This window comes from Carcharodon carcharias, chromosome 12 (assembly GCF_017639515.1).
Source record: "Carcharodon carcharias isolate sCarCar2 chromosome 12, sCarCar2.pri, whole genome shotgun sequence".
In the NCBI taxonomy this organism is placed as follows: Eukaryota; Metazoa; Chordata; class Chondrichthyes; order Lamniformes; family Lamnidae; genus Carcharodon; species Carcharodon carcharias.
The window spans coordinates 129,070,235-129,092,465 of record NC_054478.1 but is presented as its reverse complement, the minus strand read 5'-3'; the positions used below and the strand labels follow the sequence as shown (position 1 = coordinate 129,092,465).

The 22,231-nt window shown below is 44.7% G+C and overlaps 1 protein-coding gene across 1 annotated transcript in view; it reads right to left on the bottom strand.

The window, feature by feature from the left end:
- Positions 1–22,231, bottom strand: part of LOC121284978 (sperm-associated antigen 16 protein) — a 1,312,939-nt gene that overhangs the window by 1,247,673 nt on the left and 43,035 nt on the right. Inside the window, exon 4 of the mRNA XM_041201017.1 lies at positions 20,926–21,053. Within this exon, the coding sequence (XP_041056951.1) occupies positions 20,926–21,053 (128 nt within the window). The remainder of the gene's footprint in view (positions 1–20,925; positions 21,054–22,231) is intronic.

Below are 22,231 nucleotides of genomic sequence, written 5' to 3'. Positions count from 1 at the left end.
ACCTCTGAGTGACAAGAACACTGCTCATCAGAACCAGGAGCCATAGGCAGGGAGACATTCCTGGGAGTTTATTGACAATACTGAACAATATACACAAGTGATTAACACCCTTGCCCAGGCTGTGCAACTAATTCTCCTTAACTTTCCTAACCCTGCCCCTAAGTCCTGGTGCTCCCCAGACATCCATAGCGGAGGTAGAGGCAGTCTGCTGACTGCAACGCACTGTCCGTCTGTGATGACTTTGGCAGGTGTCCTCTGGAGAGCTGAGACTTTGAGGGCCACGGCCTGCTTTTGAGGTCCTGCTGTGTGACAGTGGCATTCTCCCAGCTGAGGTCACAGGGAGTCGGATGGGCTGGACACTCTTGGGGAGTATGTGGTAGAGGGGTAGTGTGTGGGTGGATGGTGTGTGGGGGGTGGGGGGTGGTTTGGTGGGGGGTGGGGGTAGTGTGAGGTGGGGGGGGCTGGTGTGTGGGATGGGGGTGGTGTGTGGGGGGGTTCTGTGGGATGGGGGTGGTGTGTGGGGGGAGGTGGTGTGTGGTGGGGGGATGGTGTGTGGTGGGGGGGAGTGTGAGGTTGGGGGGGGTGGTGTGAGGGGTTGGTGTGTGGGGCGGTGGTGTTGGTGTGGGGGGGGGGGGAGTGTGTGGGGGGGAGGAGTGAGTGGGGGGGAGGAGTGAGTGGGGGGGAGGAGTGAGTGGGGGGGAGGAGGAGTGAGGGGGAGGAGTGAGTGGGGGGGAGGAGTGAGTGGGGGGGAGGAGTGAGTGGGGGGGAGGAGTGAGTGGGGGGAAGGAGTGTGGGGGGGGAAGGAGTGTGGGGGGGGAAGGAGTGTGGGGGGGGGGAAGGAGTGTGGGGGGGGGGAAGGAGTGTGGGGGGGGGAAGGAGTGTGGGGGGGGGAAGGAGTGTGGGGGGGGAAGGAGTGTGGGGGGGAAGGAGTGTGGGGGGGGGGAAGGAGTGTGGGGGGGGGAAGGAGTGTGGGGGGGGGAAGGAGTGTGGGGGGGGAAGGAGTGTGGGGGGGGAAGGAGTGTGGGGGGGGGAAGGAGTGTGGGGGGGGGAAGGAGTGTGGGGGGAGGAAGGAGTGTGGGGGGGGGGAAGGAGTGTGGGGGGGGAAGGAGTGTGGGGGGGGAAGGAGTGTGGGGGGGGAAGGAGGGTGGGGGGGGAAGGAGTGTGGGGGGGGAAGGAGTGTGGGAGGGGAAGGAGTGTGGGGGGGGAAGGAGTGTGGGGGGGGAAGGAGTGTGGGGGGGGGAAGGAGTGTGGGGGGGGGAAGGAGTGTGGGGGGGGGAAGGAGTGTGGGGGGGGGAAGGAGTGTGGGGGGGGAGTGTGGGGGGGGAGTGTGTGGGGGGGTATTGTGTGGGGAGGTATTGTGTGGGGAGGTATTGTGTAGGGAGGTATTGTGTGGGGGGGGAGTGTGTGGGGGCGGCAGTGTGTGGGGGGGCAGTGTGTGGGGGGGCAGTGTGTGGGGGGGCAGTGTGTGGGGGGGCAGTGTGTGGGGGGGCAGTGTGTGGGGGGGGACTGTGTTGGGGGGGACTGTGTTGGGGGGGACTGTGTTGGGGGGGACTGTGTGGGGGACGACTGTGTGGGGGGGACGACTGTGTGGGGGGGACGACTGTGTGGGGGGGACGACTGTGTGGGGGGGGGGACTGTCTCGGGGGGGGACTGTCTCGGGGGGGACTGTGTGGGGGGGGGACTGTGTGGGGGGGGGCTCTGTGGGGGGGGGCTCTGTGGGGGGGGGAAGTGTGGGGGGGGGAAGTGTGGGGGGGGGAGTGTGGGGGGGGGAAGTGTGGGGGGGGAGTGTGGGGGAGGAGTGTTGGGGAGGAGTGTTGGGGGGGAGTGTTGGGGGGGAGTGTGGGGGGGGAGTGGGGGGGGAGTGTGGGGGGGAGTGGGGGTGGGGAGTGGGGGTGGGGGAGTGGGGGGGGGAAGTGTGGGGGGGGGGAAGTGTGGGGGGGGGAGTGTGGGGGGGGGAGTGTGGGGGGGGGAGTGTGGGGGGGGGAGTGTGGGGGGGGGAGTGTGGGGGGGGGAGTGTGGGGGGGGAAGTGTTGAGGGGGGAAGTGTTGAGGGGGGAAGTGTTGGGGGGGGAAGTGTGGGGGGGGAGTGTGGGGGGGAGTGTGGGGGGGAGTGTGGGGGGGGAGTGTCGGGGGGGAGTGTCGGGGGGGAGTGTCGGGGGGGGAGTGTGGGGGGGGAGTGTGGGGGGGGAGTGTGGGGGGGGAGTGTGGGGAGGGGAGTGTGGGGAGGGGAGTGTGGGGAGGGGAGTGTGGGGAGGGGAGTGTGGGGAGGGGAGTGTGGGGGGGGGGTTGGTGTGGGGGGGGGGGTGTGTGGGGAGGGTGGTGCGTGGGGAGGTGGTATGTTGGGGGGAGTCTGGGTGGGTGGTGTGTAGGGGGTGGGGGGGTGGCGTGTGGGGGGTGTGGGGGGGGTGGTTGGTGTGTGTAGAAATGCCAGAATTGGAGGCACAGTTTAAAGGTGAATATAAACTGAAAAATGTTAAAACCACAAAGAAGGACATATTGGGGAATTGTTGAAGCTCAAGCTCAAGATATCTTAGGTTGCTGGCTTTGATAACTTTTGTCCCAGGGTTCTGAAGGACTTGGTTCAAATAATTGAGAATCCTCTTATGGGTATTTTTCAGAGTTCATAAATCAGGCCAAATGCCAAAGGGTTGAAAAATAGCAAACGTGACACCGATCTTCGAAACAGAGGCAATTATAAAAATGTCAAGCATGTCTGCTTTTGGCTTAAGGGTTTGAAATTTTAGGGGCTGGATTTTCCCATCAGCGAGCGGGGGTGTGGGGCCCACTTACTGATGCATATAATTACGTGCGATGATGTCAGTCAGAACTCCCGTCGTCACCGCACCCCATTTAAATTTTCAGATAGGAGGGGATGCAGCAAAATCAGCTGTGTGCCCGGCGACCTGACTATGGCCAATTGAGGCCATTGACAAAATAATTAAAGTAATTAGTGGACCTGCCCGTCCAACCTTAAGGTTGGTGTGCAGGCCAGAAGCCCCGGCGGGAATAAGAAAAAGCATGAAATCTCATCCATGGGCATCCTGTTGCTATTCTTTTCTTTACTACATTTCTGAATTTTGTACCATCTACATGGGCAGGATGAGGTTTCATGTAGATTTTCAAAAATTTTAATAAAGTTTTTGTCAAAATTATGGACATGTCACATGAGGGGACGTGTCAGGGAAATTTTATTACTCTATTTTTAGCTTTTTTACATTTAGAGCCGATCTCTCTGAGGCAGCACTTAGCCTCAGGAAGATGAGTGCGCTCTTTCATGTGCATGCACAAAAGAGTGCACTCTTGATTTTGGGATTTTCCCCCCTGCCTGCACAAGGAGCACACAGCGCTTCTGTGCAGACGTGACGCTGGGCGGGCCTTAATTGGCCCGTCCACATAAAATAGCACTGTGCCCCCAATCGGGGGCACCGATTGGGAGAGCGCCTGTGTGTGCCCGCCCTTCAACTTCACCCTTGACGGGGGGAAAATCCTGCCCTAGGACTTTAGGGACAAAAGTTAATCCAGGATATTACGTGTGGTTTTAGGGTTCATGCTCAAATTTTTTGGAGAGATGGGGGAGAGGTAGTGGATATGATCTTCAAGAAGGCATTTGACATTGTCCTACACAATAGGGTACTGCACAAGGAACAAGTAGGAATGTATTAAAATAGATTTCCAAATGGTTGATTGGTACATAACAAACAATCAATGTTAAACAACAAGGAATAGCCGTGCATGGGCAAATATTTGGTGGGCAACTGGTTACTACTATTGGAGTACTACAAGATTCAGGTTTGGGGCCAAAGTTGTTTAGAACTTTTCACAAAGTCTGACAAAGTGTTTAGGTATAGAGGAAAATTAGAGCCCATGGGATGAAAGGGGTAATGAGAACATAGGTATAAAATTTGCTAAGCGACAGAATGTGGAGCGTAATGGTCAAGTTATTTTTCAGTCTGGAGGGAAGTCCTCAGTCATGTTCCTCAGGTATCATTATTAGGACCGCTGCTCTTTTTTGATATATATTTATGACATGGACTAAAGGGCATAATTTCAAAATTTGTAGATGGTACAAAATTCAGAAATGTAGTAAAGAAAAGAATAGCAACAGGATATCGTCAGACTGGTAAAATGGGCATATGCATAGAATATGAAATTTAATGCACAGAAGTGTGAATTGATATATTTTGGAAGATTAGGGAGTGACAATATGAACTAAATAGTACAGGGGTAATGACAGCTGGGAGTCTTTGAAGATGGCATGACAAGTTGAGAAGTCTGTTAAAAAGCGTATGGTATCCTTTATTAATAGAGGAACAGTGCACTAAAGTAAGGAAGTCATGCTAAACCTTTAAAAAAACATTGGCTAGGCCTCAGCTTAATGACAGTATTGAATTCTGGGCACCACACTTCAGAAAGGATGTCAGAGCCTTGGAGAGAGTGCAGAAGATATTTATAGAATACCAGTATGGATGAGGGTCTTCAGTTAGGTGGAGAGATTGGAGAATCTGGGGTTATTATCCTTAAAGTGGCTTTGGAAGATGCTGTGTAACAAGGTTTGGTGAGTTCCTGCAGTGTATCTTGTAGATGGTACACAGTGCTGCCACTGTCAGTGGTGGTGAATGTCTGTGGATGGGGTGCCAATCAAGCAGGCTGCTTTGTCCTGGAAGGTGTCAAGCTTCTTGAGTATTGTTGGAGCTGCACTCATCCAGGCAAGTGGAGTCACACTCCTAACTTGTGCCTTGTAGATGGGGATTCAGGAAGTAAGCGAGTTACTCACCGCAGGATTCCTAGTCTCTGGCCTGTTCTTGTAGCCACAGGATTGGTATAGCTAGTCCAGTTCAATTTCTGGTCAATGGTAACCCCGAGAATGGTGATAGTGGAGGATTCAGCAATAATAATACTACTGAATATCATGGGGCCAATGGTTAGATTCTCTCTTGTTGGAGAAATCATGAATGGTCGTGATAGAGTAAATGAAGAGAAACGGTTTCCAGTGGTAGCATGGTTAGTAACCAGAAGACAAAGGTTTAAGATGATTCACAAAAGAACCAGCAATACAACGGAGACTTTTTTTTTAAAGAGAGTGAAATTTTGTGATCTGAAACGCACTGCGCCACAGGGTGGTAGAAGCAATTTCAAAAGTAAATATTCAGAAAGGAATTGGATAAATACTTGAAGGGAAAAAATTACAAGGCTATGTGCAAAGAACAGGAGAGTGGGATTAATTGGATAGCTCTAGCTAAGAACCAGGACAGGCATAATGGGCTGAGGGGCCTCCTTCTAAGCAGTGTTATTCTAAAATGAGGGGCTCAATGAGGAGTGCGGGAGAGCATGCCATGAGCAGCATCAGGCATACCTAAAAATGAGGCGACAAGCTGGTGAAGCTAGGGCACAGGGCTGCAAGCACGATAAACAGCGGAAGCAGCATGCAATAGACAGAGTAAAGCAATTCCACAGCCAGTGGATCAGATCTAAGCTCTGCAGTCCGGCCACATTCAGTTGTGAATGATTGTGGAAAACTAACCAACTAACTAAATAGAAGGCTCCACAAACATCCCCATCCACAATGATGGGGGAGCCCAGCACATCAATACAAATACGAGGCTGAAGCATTTGCAACCATCTGGCAAGAAGTGCCGAGTGGATGATCCATATTGACTTCCTTCCAAGGTCCCCAACATCACAGATGCCAGTCTTCAGCCAATCCAATTCACACAAGTGACATCAAGAAAGGGCTGAAGGTGTTGGATGCAGCAAAGGCTAAGGGCCCTGAGCATCTCAGCTGTACTACTGAAGATTTGTGCTTCAAAACTGGCCTTAGCCAAACTGTTCCAGTATTTTGACAGCATTGGCATCAATCCAAAATGTGGAAAATTGTTCACCTATCTTTTATCAAAACAATCAGAACAAATCCAGTCCAGCCAATTACCGTGCCATGAGTTCACTCTAAATCATATGAACAAACAAATTAGGAGCAGGAGTATGCCATTTAGTCCATTGAGCCTGCTCCGCCATTTGATAAGATCATGGCTGATTTGATTGTGGCCTCAACTCTACTTTCCTGCCTACCCCATGCAGCCTTTGACTCCCAAGTCAATCAAGAATCTATCTAACTTAGCCTTAAAAATATTCAATGACCCTGCCTTCACTGCTCTCTAGGGAAGAGAATTCCACCGACTAATGACCCTGTGAGAGAAAAAATTCTCCTCATCTCTGTCTTTAATGGTAGAATCCTTACTTTTAAACTGTGTCTAGTCCCTCCCATAAGAGGAAACATCCTCTCAGCATTCACCCTGTCAAGTCCCCTGAGGATCTTATATGTTTCAATAAAAGCACCTCTCACTCTTCTAATCTCCAATCGATATAGGCTCAATCTGTCTAACCTTTCCTCATAAGATAACCACTTGATCCTGGGAATCAGTCATGTGAACCTTCTCTGAACTGCTTCTAATGCAATTGTAAAACAATAACAGAATTACCTGGAAAAACTCAGCAGGTCTGGCAGCATCGGCGGAGAAGAAAAGAGTTGACGTTTCGAGTCCTCATGACCCTTCAACAGAACTAGGTGAATCCAAGGAGAGGGGTGAAATATAAGCTGGTTTAAGGTGGGGGGGGGGAGAGAAGTGGAGGGGGGGTGTGGTTGTAGGGACAAGCGAGCAGTGATAGGAGCACCTTGTCAAATGCCTTTTGGAAAACCAAGTATACCACATCTACAGGCTCCCTTTATCCAGTGAAGTAATGGAAGGTGTTGTCAACAGTGCTATCAAGCAACACTTAAACTACTCATCTATGCTCAGTTTGGGTAATGCTATGGTTCTGGTTGTTGAAAGCCAGTCACCTCAGTCCCAGGATATTGTTGCTGGAGTTCCTCAGGCCCAAGAATCTTTAGCTTATTTATCCATCATAAGGTCAGAAGTGGGGATGGTCATTAGTGATTGCACAGTATTCAGTACCATTCACAACTCCTCAGATACTGAAGAAGTCCATGTTCATACTTTCCAGCTTGGGTTGATAACTGGTAACTACCAATTACATCACATAAGCACCAGGCAATGACTATTTCCCCTTAACATTTAGCAGCATTATCATCACTGAATCCTTCACCATCAACATCATGTAGGTTGTCATTGACCAAAAACTTAACTGGACCAACCATATAAATACTGTGGCTACAAGAACAGATCAGAGGCTCAGAATCCTGTAGCGAGTAACTCACCTCCCGACTCCCCAAAGCCTGTCCACCATCTACAAAGCACAAATCAGGAGGATGATGGAATACTCTCCACTTGTTTGGATGAGTGCAGCTCCAAAAACACTCAAGAAGCTTGAAACTATTCACGACAAAGCAGCCCGTTTGAGCAGCACTGTACCCAACACCATAACATTCACTCCCTCCACCATCAAAGCACAGTGACAGCAACTCACTAAGCCTCTTTTGACAGCACTTTCCAAACCCCCAACCCTCTACTACCTCAAAGGACAAGGGCAGCAGACCCAAGGAACACCACAACCTGCAAGTTCCCTCCAAGCCACAAACCATCCTGTTTTGAGTTATATTGCTGTTCCTTCACTGCTGATGAATCCTGGACCTCCCTTCCTAACAGCACAGTGAATGTACCTACACCAAATGGACTACAGCGGCTCAAGAAGATGGCTCACTGCCACGTTTTTGAGCGCAATTAGGGATAAGCAATAAATGCTGACCTTGCCTGCAACACTTAATTCCATGAAATAAAAAAATGATATAGAGAAAGGAAATGTACCAAAGTGTCCATATTTATATATTATATCTAGAAATGCAGACAAATTCAAAAAGATCTTGACAAGCTGGATCAGTGGGTGGAGAAACGGCAGAGTTAATTTAATATAGGAAAATATAAGGATATGAGATTTGGCAGATGGAAGGTTGGTATGAATCACATGACATATGGAAATGTTCTTGAGACATCGGAGCAGAAGAGAGATTGAAGGTTTTAATGGACCAAGTTACTAAAACCATTAATACAATGTTCCCAGACCTTTAAAAATACAAGCAGAATATCGAGATGCACAGTAAGAGGGAAAATATTCAATTTCAAAAAAATAATTTTAAAATTGTATTTGGCCATGACAAGACCATATCTGAAATACTGCATATAGTTTTACAGCTGTTGTTATTTCATAAAAGGATATTCAATTATTAAAGGGAATACAGAAAAGGGCTGCATGGACAAAATGGATCCAGCTAACCCCTTCTGCTGTTCCCAAAGGATCATATTTACAAATTAAGGAAAATAAAATAGAAAATGCAGGACAAACTGGTTCACTGAAAGCATGATAATTATGTGTAATAGATTACCAGCAAAGCTGTGGAACTAGGAACATTAATGGATTTCTTTGATTAACATCGCCATCCCTTCCATTCCTCTTCCTATTCTCTCCATCATAGATAACTTTGTATCCTGGTATGTTCCAGAATAAGCCCCATCTCTATTAATACTATTATATCATACTCCCTCTAACACAGTGATTTTATTTGCAACACTTTGTACATTAATTATTTACAACTCAAACCTCCCTTTTTCTGTTTGGCAATATTATTTATTTAACTTTGTCCTCCTTCTGATCTGTTTTTCAGTGGGTGGATTGCTGAATGCCCCATGGACCAAAGGACCAAAGGAAATAGGAACAGGAGAAGGCCATTCAGCCCTTCGAGCCTGCTTCACCACTCAATATGATTATGGCTGATCGAGCATTTCAATGCCTTTTACCCACATTATCCCCATAACGCTTTACATTATTGTCAATCAGAAATCTATCAATCTCTACCTTAAACATACTTAATGACTGAGCTTCCATGGCCCTCTGGGTTAGGGAATTCCAAAGATTCACAACCCTCTCAGTAAAGAAATTTCTCCTCATTTCAGTCCTAAGTGGCTTAACCTTTATTTTGAAATTGTGTCCCCTGGTTCTAGACTCCCCAACCAGGGGAAACATCTTACTTGCATCTACCCTGTCTATTCCTTTAAATACTTTGTAGGTTTCAATGATATCACCTCTCATTCTTCGAAACTCTAGAGAAAACAGGCCTGATTTCCCTAGTCTCTCTTCATAAAGCAGTCCCGCCATCTCCAGAACAATTCTGGTGAACCTTCGTTGCACTCCCTCTATGGCAATATTATAATTTCTGAGGGAAGGGGACCAAAACTGCACACAGTACTCCAGGTGTGGTCTAACCAAGCTTCTATACAATTGAAGCAAGACTTCACTACTCCTGCCCTCAAATCCTCTTGCGATAAAGGCTAACATTCCATTAGCCTTCCTAATTGCCTGCTGCACTTGCATGTTAGATTTCAATGACTTATGGACAAGGACACCCAGGTCCCTTTGTATACCTACACTTTCTAATCTCTTACCATTTAGGAAATACTCTGCACATCTGTTCCTTCTACGAAAGTGGATAACCTCATGTTTTTCCACACTATATTCCATCTGTCATGTTCTTGCCCACTCGCTAACTCTGTTCAAATCCTCCAGTAGCCGCTTTACATTTTCCTCACAATACACATTCCAGCCTAGCTTTTATCATCCGCGAACTTGGAAATATTACATTTTGTCCCTGCATCCAAATCATTAATATATACTGTGAACATCTGGGGCCCAAGTACTGATCCTTGCGGCACCCCAATAGTCACAGCCTGCCAAAATGAGAAAGACCCATTTATTCCTACTCTCTGTTTTCTGCCTGTTAGTTAATCATTAATCCATGCCAGTATATTGCCTCCTATCCCATGTGTTTTTATTTTGCTAATCAACCTCCTGTGGGGGACTTTATCAAAAGCCTTTTGAAAACCCAAGTATACTACGTCCATACTCTATTATCAATTTAGTTAGTAACATACTCAAAAAACTCCAATAATTTTGTCAAACGTAATTTCCCATTCGCAAATCCATGCTGACCATCCTCAATCAGATCATGATTATCCAAGTGTCCATTTATCACATCCTTTATAATAGATTCTAGCATTTTCTCTACAACTGATGTAAGGCTAACAGGTCTGTAGTTCCCTATTTTCTTTCTCCCTCCCTTCTTAAATAGTGGGGTGACATTTGCTACCTTCCAATCTTCAGGAACCATTCCAGAGCCTATAGAATTTTGGAAAATGATCACCAATGCATTCACTATCTCCATAGCAACTTCTTTCAACATCCTAGGATGCAGAATATCAGGTCCCGGGGACTAATCGCTTTCCGCCCCATTAATTTCTCCAATATAACCTTTTTACTTATACTAATTTCCTTCACCTCCTCATTCTCCCTAGTCCCTTGGATCTCTAAATCTGGGAGATTTCCTGTATCTTCCACAGTGAAAACAGACACAAAGAAATCATCTAGCTTCTCTGCCATTTCTCTACTCCCCATTATGAATTCTCCTGACTATGCCTGTAATGGGCTCACATTTGTCTTACCCACATGCTTCTGTTTTACATACCTCTAGAAGCTTTTCAGACCGTTTTTGTTTTTTGCTAGATTGCATTCATATTCTATTCTCCCTTTCTTCACCAGTTTTTAGGTCTTCCTTTGCTGTATTCTAAAACCTCCCAATTCCCAGGTTTACTACTACTTCTGACAACATTATAAGCCTTTCTTTTAATTTTATACAATCCTTAACTTCCAATGTCAGCCACGGTTGACGGGCTTTTTTTGGGTTTTTGCACCTTGAAGGAATGTATAACTGCTGTATGATATGTAATAGTTCTTTGAAGACTATCCATTGCCGATATACAGTCATACCTTTTAATATATTTTTCCAATCTGTCGCTCATGCCTTTATAATTTCCTTTATTCAACTGTAATACCCTTGCTTCAGAGTGAACTACCTCGCTTTCAAACATAAAGCAAAATTCTATCATATTGTGGTCACTCATCCCTAAAGGTTCTTTTACAACAAGATTATTAATTAGCCTTTTTTCATTACATGATGCTAGATCTAAAATAGCCTGTCCTCTAGTCAGCTTTTCAACATACTGCCCTAGAAAACCATCCCTAACACACTCCAGAAACTGGTCTTCCACAGCATTAGCGCTCAATTGGTTTACCCAATTTTTATGAAAATTGAAGTCACCCATGATAACTGCATTGCCCATGCCACATGGCTTGTCTCATCTCCACATTACTACTGCTGTTTGGTAGCCTATAAACAACTCCAACCAATGTCTGCTGCCCTTTGCTTTTCTTAGCTCCACCCAAACAGATTCCATACATTGTTCTTCCGATCTGAGATCCCCCTTACTAATGCACTGAACCCATCCCTTATTATAAGTGCAACTCCATCTCCTTTTCCTTCATGTCTGTCCTTCCTAAACATCGAATATCCTTGAATATTCAGTTCCCAGACCTGGTCACCATGCAGCCATGTTTCTATAATGGCAATTATATCATACCTAGTTACCTCTATTTGTGCCTTTAGATCACCTACCTTATTGCGAATGCTGTGCGAATTCAGGTCGAGTGCCCTTAAGTTTGTCTTTTTGATATCATTCCACATTCGAAGCATGCTCACTGCAGGAGACCCTTAATTTCCAACTTTACATCAATGATTTGAATTCAGGAATATTGTAAACTGGTCAAAGTTGCAATCTTTGCTCAACTAAGGAAAAGGGCCATTGGTAGCCAAGCAGCTACAAAATGAACTAGATAAAATCTGTGAGCACAACGATTCAAAATTAAATTTAAGTAAATGTAATGACACCAATGTTTAAATCTCGAGTTCTAGTGGAACTGAAATCCTTCCATTCTTCTGTGAGTTGCAATAAAATTGGCTAAAACCCTGAATTCTAGGATAAACACTCTGAACAAGTAAAAAGAGCAAAAGTTTTACATCGCAACATGCAGCAAATCCCTTTTCTACAAATCCTTTAAACAACTTGATTAGTTTATCTGGTAGTTATATCTGAGCTGAAGAGATTGGATTTTTTTTTTGCTCTGCATGTGCTGGGAACCATGGGAACAGGCATAGGCCATTCAGTCCATTAAGCCGGTTCACCTTTCAAATTGATCATAATTGATCTATATCTTAGCTCCATTTACCCACCTTGATTCCTTTAATAGCCTTACCTAGCAAATATCAGCTGGGAACCATGGGAACAGGCATAGGCACTGATAGCTGTTTTAAAATTTTCAATTCTCAACAGCATTTTTGGTAAGAAAATTCCAGATTTCCACTACCCTTTGTGAGGAAAACTTCATTACAACAGTCCTGAATGGCCTAGCTCTAATTTTAAGATTACACCCCTCATTTAGAGCTGGGACAGAGTTCCTTGTGGAGTGTTTTGCCAGTACTGTTGAGAGGTTTTAAACTAATTCAGCATGGGTGTGGGAATCAGGAAATTATATTAGAGAGGAGTACCAAGGTGCACGGAATACTGGGAGAGATAGATAGCATTAGAGTAGGGAATAGTAAGTTAATATAGATGGGGCCAGAGTAAAGGAGAAAGTAAGAGAGTCTAAATCAGGGTTACCGTGCCTGTATGTGAATGCACGAAGTGTGGTAAATAAGACTGGTGAGTTACAGGCGTAGATTATCATGTGGAAATATGATGTTGTGGCTATAACAGAGACCTGGCTCAAAGAAGGGCAGGACCAGGCACTAAATATCTCTGTATACAAGATGTTCAAGAAAGAAAGGAAAGGAAGAAAAGTGGGTGGGGTGGCAGTATTGATAAAGGAAGGCATTGCAGTGTTAAAGAAAGTGGATGTCCCAGAAGGATCAAGGACAGAATCTATCTGGCTACAGCTCAGGAACAAAAAAATTGCAATTACATTTCTTGGTGTAGTCTACAAGCCAGCAACTAGTGAGAAGGATGTAGAGGAACAAATTTGCAAAGAAATTACAGAAGTACAAAAATGAACCAAATATAGACTGGGATAGTAGTGCTGTCAAGGGAAGAGAGGGGCAAAAGTTCCTACAGTGCGCTCAAGAAAATTTTCTTCAGCAGTATGTTTCCAGTCCAACAAGGAAGGAGGGAGGCACTGCTAGACCTGGTTCTTGGAAATGAGGTGGGCCAAGTGGATCAAGTGTTAGAAGGAGAACATCTAGGGAATAATGATCATTGTATCATTTGTTTTAGTCTGAGTATGAAAAAGGACAAAGAACAGTCCAGAGTAAGATAAATTAACTGGGGAAAAGCCACGTTCATGGTAAGAATGGATCTGAATCAAATAAATTGGAATCAATGGTAGTTGATCAATGGGCTACCTTCAATTAAGAGATGATACTGGCACAGTCAAGGAATAGTCCCTTGAAAGGGAAAGGTAGGGTAAACCATTCCAGAACTCCCTGCATGACAAAGGAGATAGAAATTAAGCTAAAGAAGAAAATGTGTGCTTATGACAGGTGTCAAGTAGAAAATACAATTGAAAACCAAGCTGAATATAAAAAGTTCAGAGGAGAGGTGAATAAGAGAAGCAAAGAGGGAATGTGAAAAGAAACTGGCAGCTCATAAAAGGGAATCCCAAAATCTTCTATAGACAAATAAATAGGAAAACAGTGGTAAAAGGAGAAGTAGGGCTGATCAGGTGCAAAAAAGGGGATTTACACTTGGGGGCAGAGGGCATAGCTGAGGTACTAAACAAATATGTTGCATCTGTCTTTCTGAAGGAAGAAGAATCTACCCAGGCCATGGTAAAAGAGGAGGTAATTCAGACACCAGATGGGTTCAAAATTGGGAAGGAGGAAGTATTGGACAGGTTGGCTGTACTTAAAGTTGACAAGGCATCAGGACCAGATGAGATGCATCCAAGAATACTGAGAGAAGTGAGAGTGGAAATTTCAGAGGCACTGGCCATAATTTTTCAGTCTACCTTAGACTCAGGGGTGGTCCTGGAGGACTGGAGAATTACAAATGCTACATCCTTGTGCAAAAAAGGTTGTAAAGATAAGCCTAGCAACTAAAGGCCAGTCAGTTCAACTTCAGTGGTGGGGTAACTTCTAGAAACAATCATTCAGGACAAAATTAATAGTCACATGGACAAATGCAGGATAATTAAGGGCAGCCAGCATGGATTTCATAAGGGAAAATCATGTTTAACTAACTTGCTGGAGTTTTTTGAAGAGGTAACAGAGAAGGTTGATGAGAGCAATGCAATGGATGTGGTGTACATCAACTTCCAAAAGGCATTCGATGCAGTGCTGCACAACAGACTTGTGAGCAAAGTTATAGCTCATGGAATAAAAGGGACAGTAGCAACATGGATATGTAATTGGCTGAGCAACAGGAAACAGAGGGCAATGGTTAATTGATGTTTTTCATGCTGGAGGAAGGTAGTGGAGTTCCCCAGGGGTCAATGTTGGGACCCTTGCTTTTCCTATATATTCCTTATATATTAACGACCTAGACCTTGATGTAGAGGGCATAATTTCAAAGTTTGTAGATGATAGAAAACTTGAAAGCAATGTGAATTTAGAGGAGAATAGTGTAGACTTCAAAGGGACATAGAAAAGCTGGTGGAATGGATGGACAGGTGGAAGTTCAATGCAGAGAAATGTGAATTGATTCATTTTGGTAGGAGGAACATGAAGAGACAATATAAAGTAAAAAGTACAACTCTAAAGGGGATGTAGGAGCAGAGGGACCTGGGTGTTTGTGGACATAAACCATTGAAGGTGGCAGGACAGGATGAGAGTGCAGTTAATTAAACATACAGTATTCTGGGCTTTATTAATACAGGCATAGTATAGAAGAGCAAGGAGGTTACATTGAATTTGGGTAAATCATTATTTCAGCCTCAGCTAGAGAATTGCGTCTCGTTCTGGGCAATGCACTTTAGAGCACTGCTTTAGAGTGGGTGCAGAAAGGATGCATGACCATCGTTCCAGGGATGAGAACTTCAGTTGTGAAGATAGATTGGAGAAGTTAGGACTGCTCTCCTTAGAGAAAAGAAGGCTAAGAAGAGATTTGGTAGAGATATTCAATATCAAGAGGGGTCTAGAAAGAATAGATAGGGAAAAACTGTTCCCACTCATGAAAGGATCGAGAACAAGAGGGCACAGGTTTGAACTAAGTTATAAAAGAAGCAAAAGTGTTATGAGGAGAAAATGTTTTACGCAGCAAGTGGTTAGGGTTTAGAATGCACTGCCTGAAAGACTGGTGGAGGCAGGTTCAATTCAAGCATTCAAATGGGAATTACACTGTTATCTAGAAAAGAAGAATGCAGGGTTATGGGAGAAGGCAGGGGAATGGTACAAGGTGAGTTGTTCATTCAGAGAGCTGGTGCAGACATGATGGGCTAAGTGGCAGCCTCATCCGCTGTAACAATTCTGTGATTCTGTGACTCTGTGATTCTAGAATCACCCAGTAGAAGTAGTTTTCCTCTATTCCCCAGCAAATCCTTCAATCATCTTAATACCTCAAAAGATCATCCTTTAATTTCTACAGAAGGGAATACAAGTCTAGTCTAAGCAACCTATCTTCATGATCTAACCCTTTAAACCCTAGTATAATCCTAATGAATCTGCAATGAACCCACTCAAAAGCCAATATATACATTCTGATACATCTTTCAAAGAAATGGCAGGACATGATAGGCTAAATGGCCTGACTCTGTGCTGTAAGTTGCTAATTCTTTTTTAAAGGGCACTATTGACTCTGCATCCATTTCCCTTGCAGGCAATACATTTTGGATCATAATATGTCAATGTATTAAAAAAATTCTCTTCATCACACCTCTGGTACTTTTGCCAATTATAGTAAATTTGTGCCTTCTGGTTACAAACCATTCCACCAGTAAAAATAGTTCCTCATTATTTACTTTATCAAAACCCTTCATGATTTTGAAATCCTCAATTAATCTCCTTGTCATTTTCTCTGCTCTAGGGAGAGCTTCTCTAGTGTTTTCACATAACTGAAGTTCCTCATCCCTACCCAAAATTTTTCATATCATTTGACATCATTTGCTTTCAACAGTATTCATTTGACATCAGCTGCACTCAGTTGCAATCATTTTGACATCATTTGACATCAGTTGTTACCAAATGCAATCACTTGTCATCATTTTATATCACTTGTACTCAGAAACAATCATCTGGCTATCACTTTCACTCAGAACTGACCCTTTAACTATCAGTTTCACTCAGAACCATACTTGTGATGTCAAATAACAATTATCAACTGAGGGCATCGTCATCAATTGTCATCCTGCGGTGATTACAACAAAATGTGACTATATATACAGCCAAAATTTTCCTAAGTCCCAGCTGATTATGTTTGCTGTGTGTAGGGTAACACCCCCCTCACCCCCACCCAATCTCTCTCCCCTCCCTCCGACCACACCTCTTATTCGCTCCTCCTTCTCCCCTCCTTTCTTTTCCCCCTCTCCCCTCCTTCCTCCTCTCCCCGCCCCTTCCCTGTTTCCTCCTCCCCTCCTTTCCCCCTTTGCCTCCTTTCCCCCCTCCCCTCCCCCTTCCCCTTTCCTCCCCCCAGCACTAACCGGAGATCTCTGTTCACAGGGCCAGCTAGAAACCGGAAGTGACACTTTCTAGCCAGCCCTGGTGCAGATTTGAAGGCGTCGCAGGAGCAGCAAAAGCCATGGCAATGAGGAAAGTATTGAGTAATTTGGAGCGAGGGTCATCAAGAGAGGTCAGGAGGGGGTGACGTTGAAAGAGGTTGATGAGGCCCAAGGTCCGGAGATGGTGGGGTGGGGGGAAGAGTCTGGACATAAGTGGGATAAAGCTGAATTTGGAGGCTGGAGGGATGGAGGAGAGTTTGGAGGCTGGAGGGATGGAGGAGAGTTTGGAGGCTGGAGGAAAGAGGGAGAGGTTGGAGGCTGGAGGCTGGAGAGAAGGGGAGTGTATGGAGGCTGGAAGGAGGGTGGAAAGTTTGGAGGCTGGAGGGAGAGAATTGAAATTGGTGGGGGAGGGAGAGGAAAATTTCGACCCTCATTTGGAGGTTAGGGGAGGCGATGCAAGAGTTTAGACCCTGAGACCTAAGGGGTGGGTGGAAAGTATTGACCCTGAGATTAAACAGAATTAAGAACTGCTGGGATCAGGCGTTGGACCCAAGCATGTACTGTATAGCGGAATGATTTTTTTTGAACAAAATGAAAAACTGAATAAGTTCAGATATTATTTAAGTAATTAATTCCCTTGTATTTTTCAATGTGGATTGCTGAGCGTATTTGATAGCTTTGAGCACACTGGATAAAGGCTTGAGCTCACTATTAAATTTGATGTAAAATTCATTCCCAATTAGAGCTTTTGATGTCAAATTGTAAATGAGAGCATTGAGTACACTTGCGAGCAAAAATTATGTTAAAGTTTTCAGGGAAGGGGTCCCTGGCATCATTCTAGTAACTTTTCTGCGCAGCTTCTTGACCTTGGCATCCTTCCTGAATTCTAGTGCCCAGAATTAGACAGAATACGATAGGTAAGACCTAACCAATGATTTATAAAGGCTCAGCACAACTTCCTTACTTTTGTACTCTATGGGCTAAAAATTAATTACGAATTCATTGTGAATCATGATTTGCAATCTGCCTGAGTTCGCTCCTAGTAGATAGCATGCAAACTTTGTGCTGCCGCTCATCTAAAGGACTGTAGTGCTGGGCAGAGAAGAGCCCATGCTGGTTTCTGGCTGACCGCTCAGCAGGAGGCCCAGCAGCATGCACCGATAGCATGTGATGCAGCCCCTCTTGAAGGGGGCAGCACTCATTTGAAGGAAGCTGACGCTAACTGCCTGCAGGTAGAAGCTGCTAAAAATGGAGCACCAGGAAGAGAAAGGGCTTCTAGGTTCATGGATGCAATGCTGAAGGCTTTAGTGGCAGAGATTGAAATAAGGAAAGAGGCTATATTTCTTTGGAGAGTGAGGAAGCCCTCATGGATCATCCATTGAAGGAAACGGAGCAAGTGATCAAGGTGGTCAATGCCCGAGGTCTGGGCTCAAGTTGCTGACAGCAGTGCCATAAGAAGTCTAATGACCTCATGTGAGTGGTCAACATCAATAAATGCATCTTCACATGATATCTCCTACCAACCACACCAACAACCTCTCATGCTACTCAATGCATCACGTCCACACCACTTACCCATCAGTAATCTCTAGTTGTCAGGGGTCAACCTAACATTCACATACTTCACCTCACCCTTACACACCTTCCTATAATTCCTCATACCCACCTCCCACTGTTTCCACATACCTTTAGTTATTCAGCTGTGGCAAGCACATCACCCAAGCACAATGCAACACAATATTGTCCTTTCTGTCACTGGTGGCAACACAATAGGTGACAAACAATAGACGTGACCAAAGCCGAACCAGCAAGGAACAGGCATGCCTTCATCCCGAGCCCAATGGAGAAAATGGTGCTACACATTATGGGTATACTGCAGATGAAAGCATTCAGGATGATAGATGTTACTACCTTATATTTTTTCTCAACTACCTTGCCCTCATGCTGCTATGTGGCATGATGAGCAAGCTGCATGTATCTCTGGCTTTACACTCCACCCCCGCTTCCTCACCACAGCTTTCCCTTTCTGATTTTATGCTTACAGAATTGTCACCTGCCCAGCCATAGCACATCCAGGAGGGAGAGAGAGAGCAATATCACACTGCTGATGAAGAAGCAATATCACTCATCTGACACACTCAGCCAGAAACTCAGAGGACTGGCAATGGGCAATCCTCAGAGGCTATTTGGAATCAAGGTCTGCAAGTGATGAATTATTGGGCATAAGTGGATTGTAGCCAGACTGGGGAAAAGCATAACTCATTTGCCTGCTCTCCAGAGGGTGTAAATGCAGACAAGCTCTGCTGCAGGGACTCAGATAAAGACTTCAAATGGGTGGTGTACAGGAGAACACAGGTGAATGGTTCATTAGCAGACCTGCCAGATCGCCCATTATTGTCAAGGAGCATGGCAGATTCAGGCTTCAACACTGCACAGGGCCGTGTGCGGAGGTTGAACCCTATCATTTCCACCATGGAAGTGGTGGCCAACTCCAAGCCTGTACTTGCAGGCACAAACATGATGCAGCATCTGGTGGCTTAGCTTCCACTGCAGCACAGGAAGAAGCCACCCAATGTCTCAGTGCTGCAGTGAAGCTCAGATGAAGGTCATGAGATCTTTATTTGATACTATGCACTCTCAGACTGTTGCCATCATGGCTGCAGATTTCTGTGATCAAAAGGCATGCATGTCAGGACAGCAGCCCATCAATATGCCCTCCAACATTAGTCAGGTTGCTAAGGCATCACTACGGGGAAATGGCTGTGGGACAGTGGAGCATGAACCTGCTGTCTACTCCCAGAATGGCAGCATCGATGCTACAAACACTGCTACTAATTGTTGTTTCATCCTGGATGCCCCTTCCGCTTCCTTCCTCTGCACAGAGCTTCCCTTCTCCACAGCCTCTGCTCCACCTCCCTGTTCTCTTGAAAACCCAAAGACATTGCTATACTTGTTGCAGCCTTTATTTGGACAGATCACTAAATCCAGTGCTCTCCATGAGGATGCAGCAACAGTCCCTGCCAAATTCAACAACTCACCACAACACTTCCAAAATCAGTTCACTTTCACTTCCACAAACTTAGTAACAGCTGATGTTAGTCAAAATTACCTGCAAGTTGGTTGCTAGCCCTTTACGTAGCACAGGTGGAGGCTCCTCTCACAGATGAATGCATGTTGAGGTATGAGTGGAAAGTGAATGGTTTCAGTGAACATGTGTGGTCCATGTTTCATAAACCAGAATGGCTGTTTGATATCACAATCAACTATTCTGGTGCACAGCTCGCGCCCTTCCCAGCACAGGGCGTCACACTAAAAGCATTGTTATTGCCATTCTGAGGGCCTCTGACTTCCATAGTGCTAGCTCCAGTAGCACGAAGTGCAATGGTCCTAATACCGACCTCTGGAGAACTGCTGTATGCTCCCCTCCAGTCTGAAAAACAATCATTCACTACCACTCTGCTTTCTGTTCCTTAGCCAATTTTGTATCCATGTTGTCACTGCCCCTTTAATACTATAGGCTTCAATTTTGCTAACATGTCTATTCTGAGATACTTTATCAAATGTCTTTTGATAGTCTATATATGCAATGCCAAACAAACTACCTTCATCAAACCTCTTAATTTTATCAAAGAATTCTATCATGTGCTGGGTGTCAATGATTAATTCATATTTTACCAATTTACAATTTTGCCTGGATTATTGTTTTCAGGTTTCCCCAAGGCCGTGATGAACTTACTGGCCTATAATTACCGGGCTTATCCCTCATCCCTTTTTTGAACAGTAGTGCAATATATGCAATCCTCCAGTCCTCTGGCACCACTCCCATATTTGAGGAGGATTGAAAATATGTGGCTAGAGCCTCTGCTATTTCCATAATTACTTCCATCAGCCATCTAGGATGTATCTCATCTGGACCAGTTGCGCTGCCAACTGTTTAAGTACCTCCTCTATATTTTTATCCTATCCAATTTCTCAAACTCCTGCTTTACTTTTGTGAAGATAAATGTAACGTACTCACTTATAAACTAAGCCATGCTTTCAACCTCCACAACAATGATGTGGAAGAAAGGCTAATTTCATATCTAATGACATTAGAACTGAAAAGATTTTGGCATAATGACATTTTTAAAGACAGTTACAGAATTGAAGTATTCATTATGGATCAATTGATTGGGCAAATGTTCTGAAGTACAGAAAATGAGGGCCCTGCAATAAAATTGATTTGAAATACTGTATTAGTTTTATTTGGGAATTTTGAAAACTAAGTATAAGTCTGCAAATAGACTGCAAGGTGAAATTTTTACTGCACCCAACTTAGAAATCACCATATGAATCAGACATATGTAGGTTATGTACACAATTTTAAAAGGGACCCGAGACAAGGAAAGAAAGCAACTCAAAGTTAAGTGTATAGATTTTGCACACAAGATAAATCCATTTTTACCATTCAGTTTGAAAACAGTCAAGAGTTTTCATCATTCCCATCTTGATAAGAAAATTTCTTAGAAAATCATCAACTACTTCTGGTCTTTGGGGCTCAGTGTGCTCCAGAAACAAATCACCCTCCTGAGCCTGCAAAAAAATAAATACTCATGTCAGATAATTAGGCATCTACATGAAGAAGTTATTATTATTCTTAAAGATCACAATCTAAATTCTGAACTTTATAAATTTAATCATGGCATCAGGTCAAACATGAGTGGTGAAATTGATTAATTACCATCTATTGCCCTCCTTCAGCTGATAAATCAGTGCTCCTCCATCTTCACCATTTGGAAGAAGCATGGAGGATAGGAAAGGCACAGAATGTGCTCTGGATGAGAGGCTTCTGTCCATCACCAAAGATTGTTCGGAAGTACCACTACTTACCGAGCTGGCCATCTCCTGAAGGGTATTGCTGGCAGATTGGGCTTGCGGCAGGTGCTGAGACAGCCAAGAGGGAAAAACCAATTTGACCTCACCCTCACCCATCTACCTGCCACAGAGACATTTGATTATGACAGCATTGGTCGGAGTGACCACCACATGGTTCTTGAGGAAAAAAAGCCTCATTTTCACGCATAGTGGAACCAATATCCTCACAGGCAGATTGCTAGTGCTGTTGCAGGGTGTTTAAACTAGATTGACAGGGGGCTGGAAACCCAAGGGCACACTCAGAACAGGGAACGTGAGCTGGAGAATTACTGAGTGACTCTGAAAGGCAGAAGAAGCACAGATTAAAAAGTGTACAGCACAGGAATTTGGCACTGTTAAAAGGTGTATATGTAAGTGCAAGGAGCATAGCAAATAAAGCCGATGAGCTGAGGGCACAGATAGGTACGTGGCAGCATCATATCATCGCTATAATGGAAACTTGGCTTAAAGAGGGGCAAAAATGGCAGCTCAACATCTCTGGATATAGAGTTTTCAGGAAAGATAGAGAGGGGGATAAAAAAGGTGGTGGTGTAACATTATTGGTTAAAGAAATAATTACAGCTGTGAGGAGGGATGATATACTAAATGAAGCATCAAATGAGGCCATATGGGTTGAACTCAGAAATAAAAAAGAGGCAGCCACATTGCTAGGAGTATATTATGGACCCCCAAATAGTGGGAGGGAGTTAGAAGAGCAAATATGTAGGCAAATTTCTGAGTGCAAAAACAAAAGGGCAGTAATAGTTGGAGACTTCAACTACACTAATATCAGTTTGGACACGAGCAGTGTGAAGAGCACAGAGGGCACAAAATTCTTGGACTGCATTAAAGAGAAC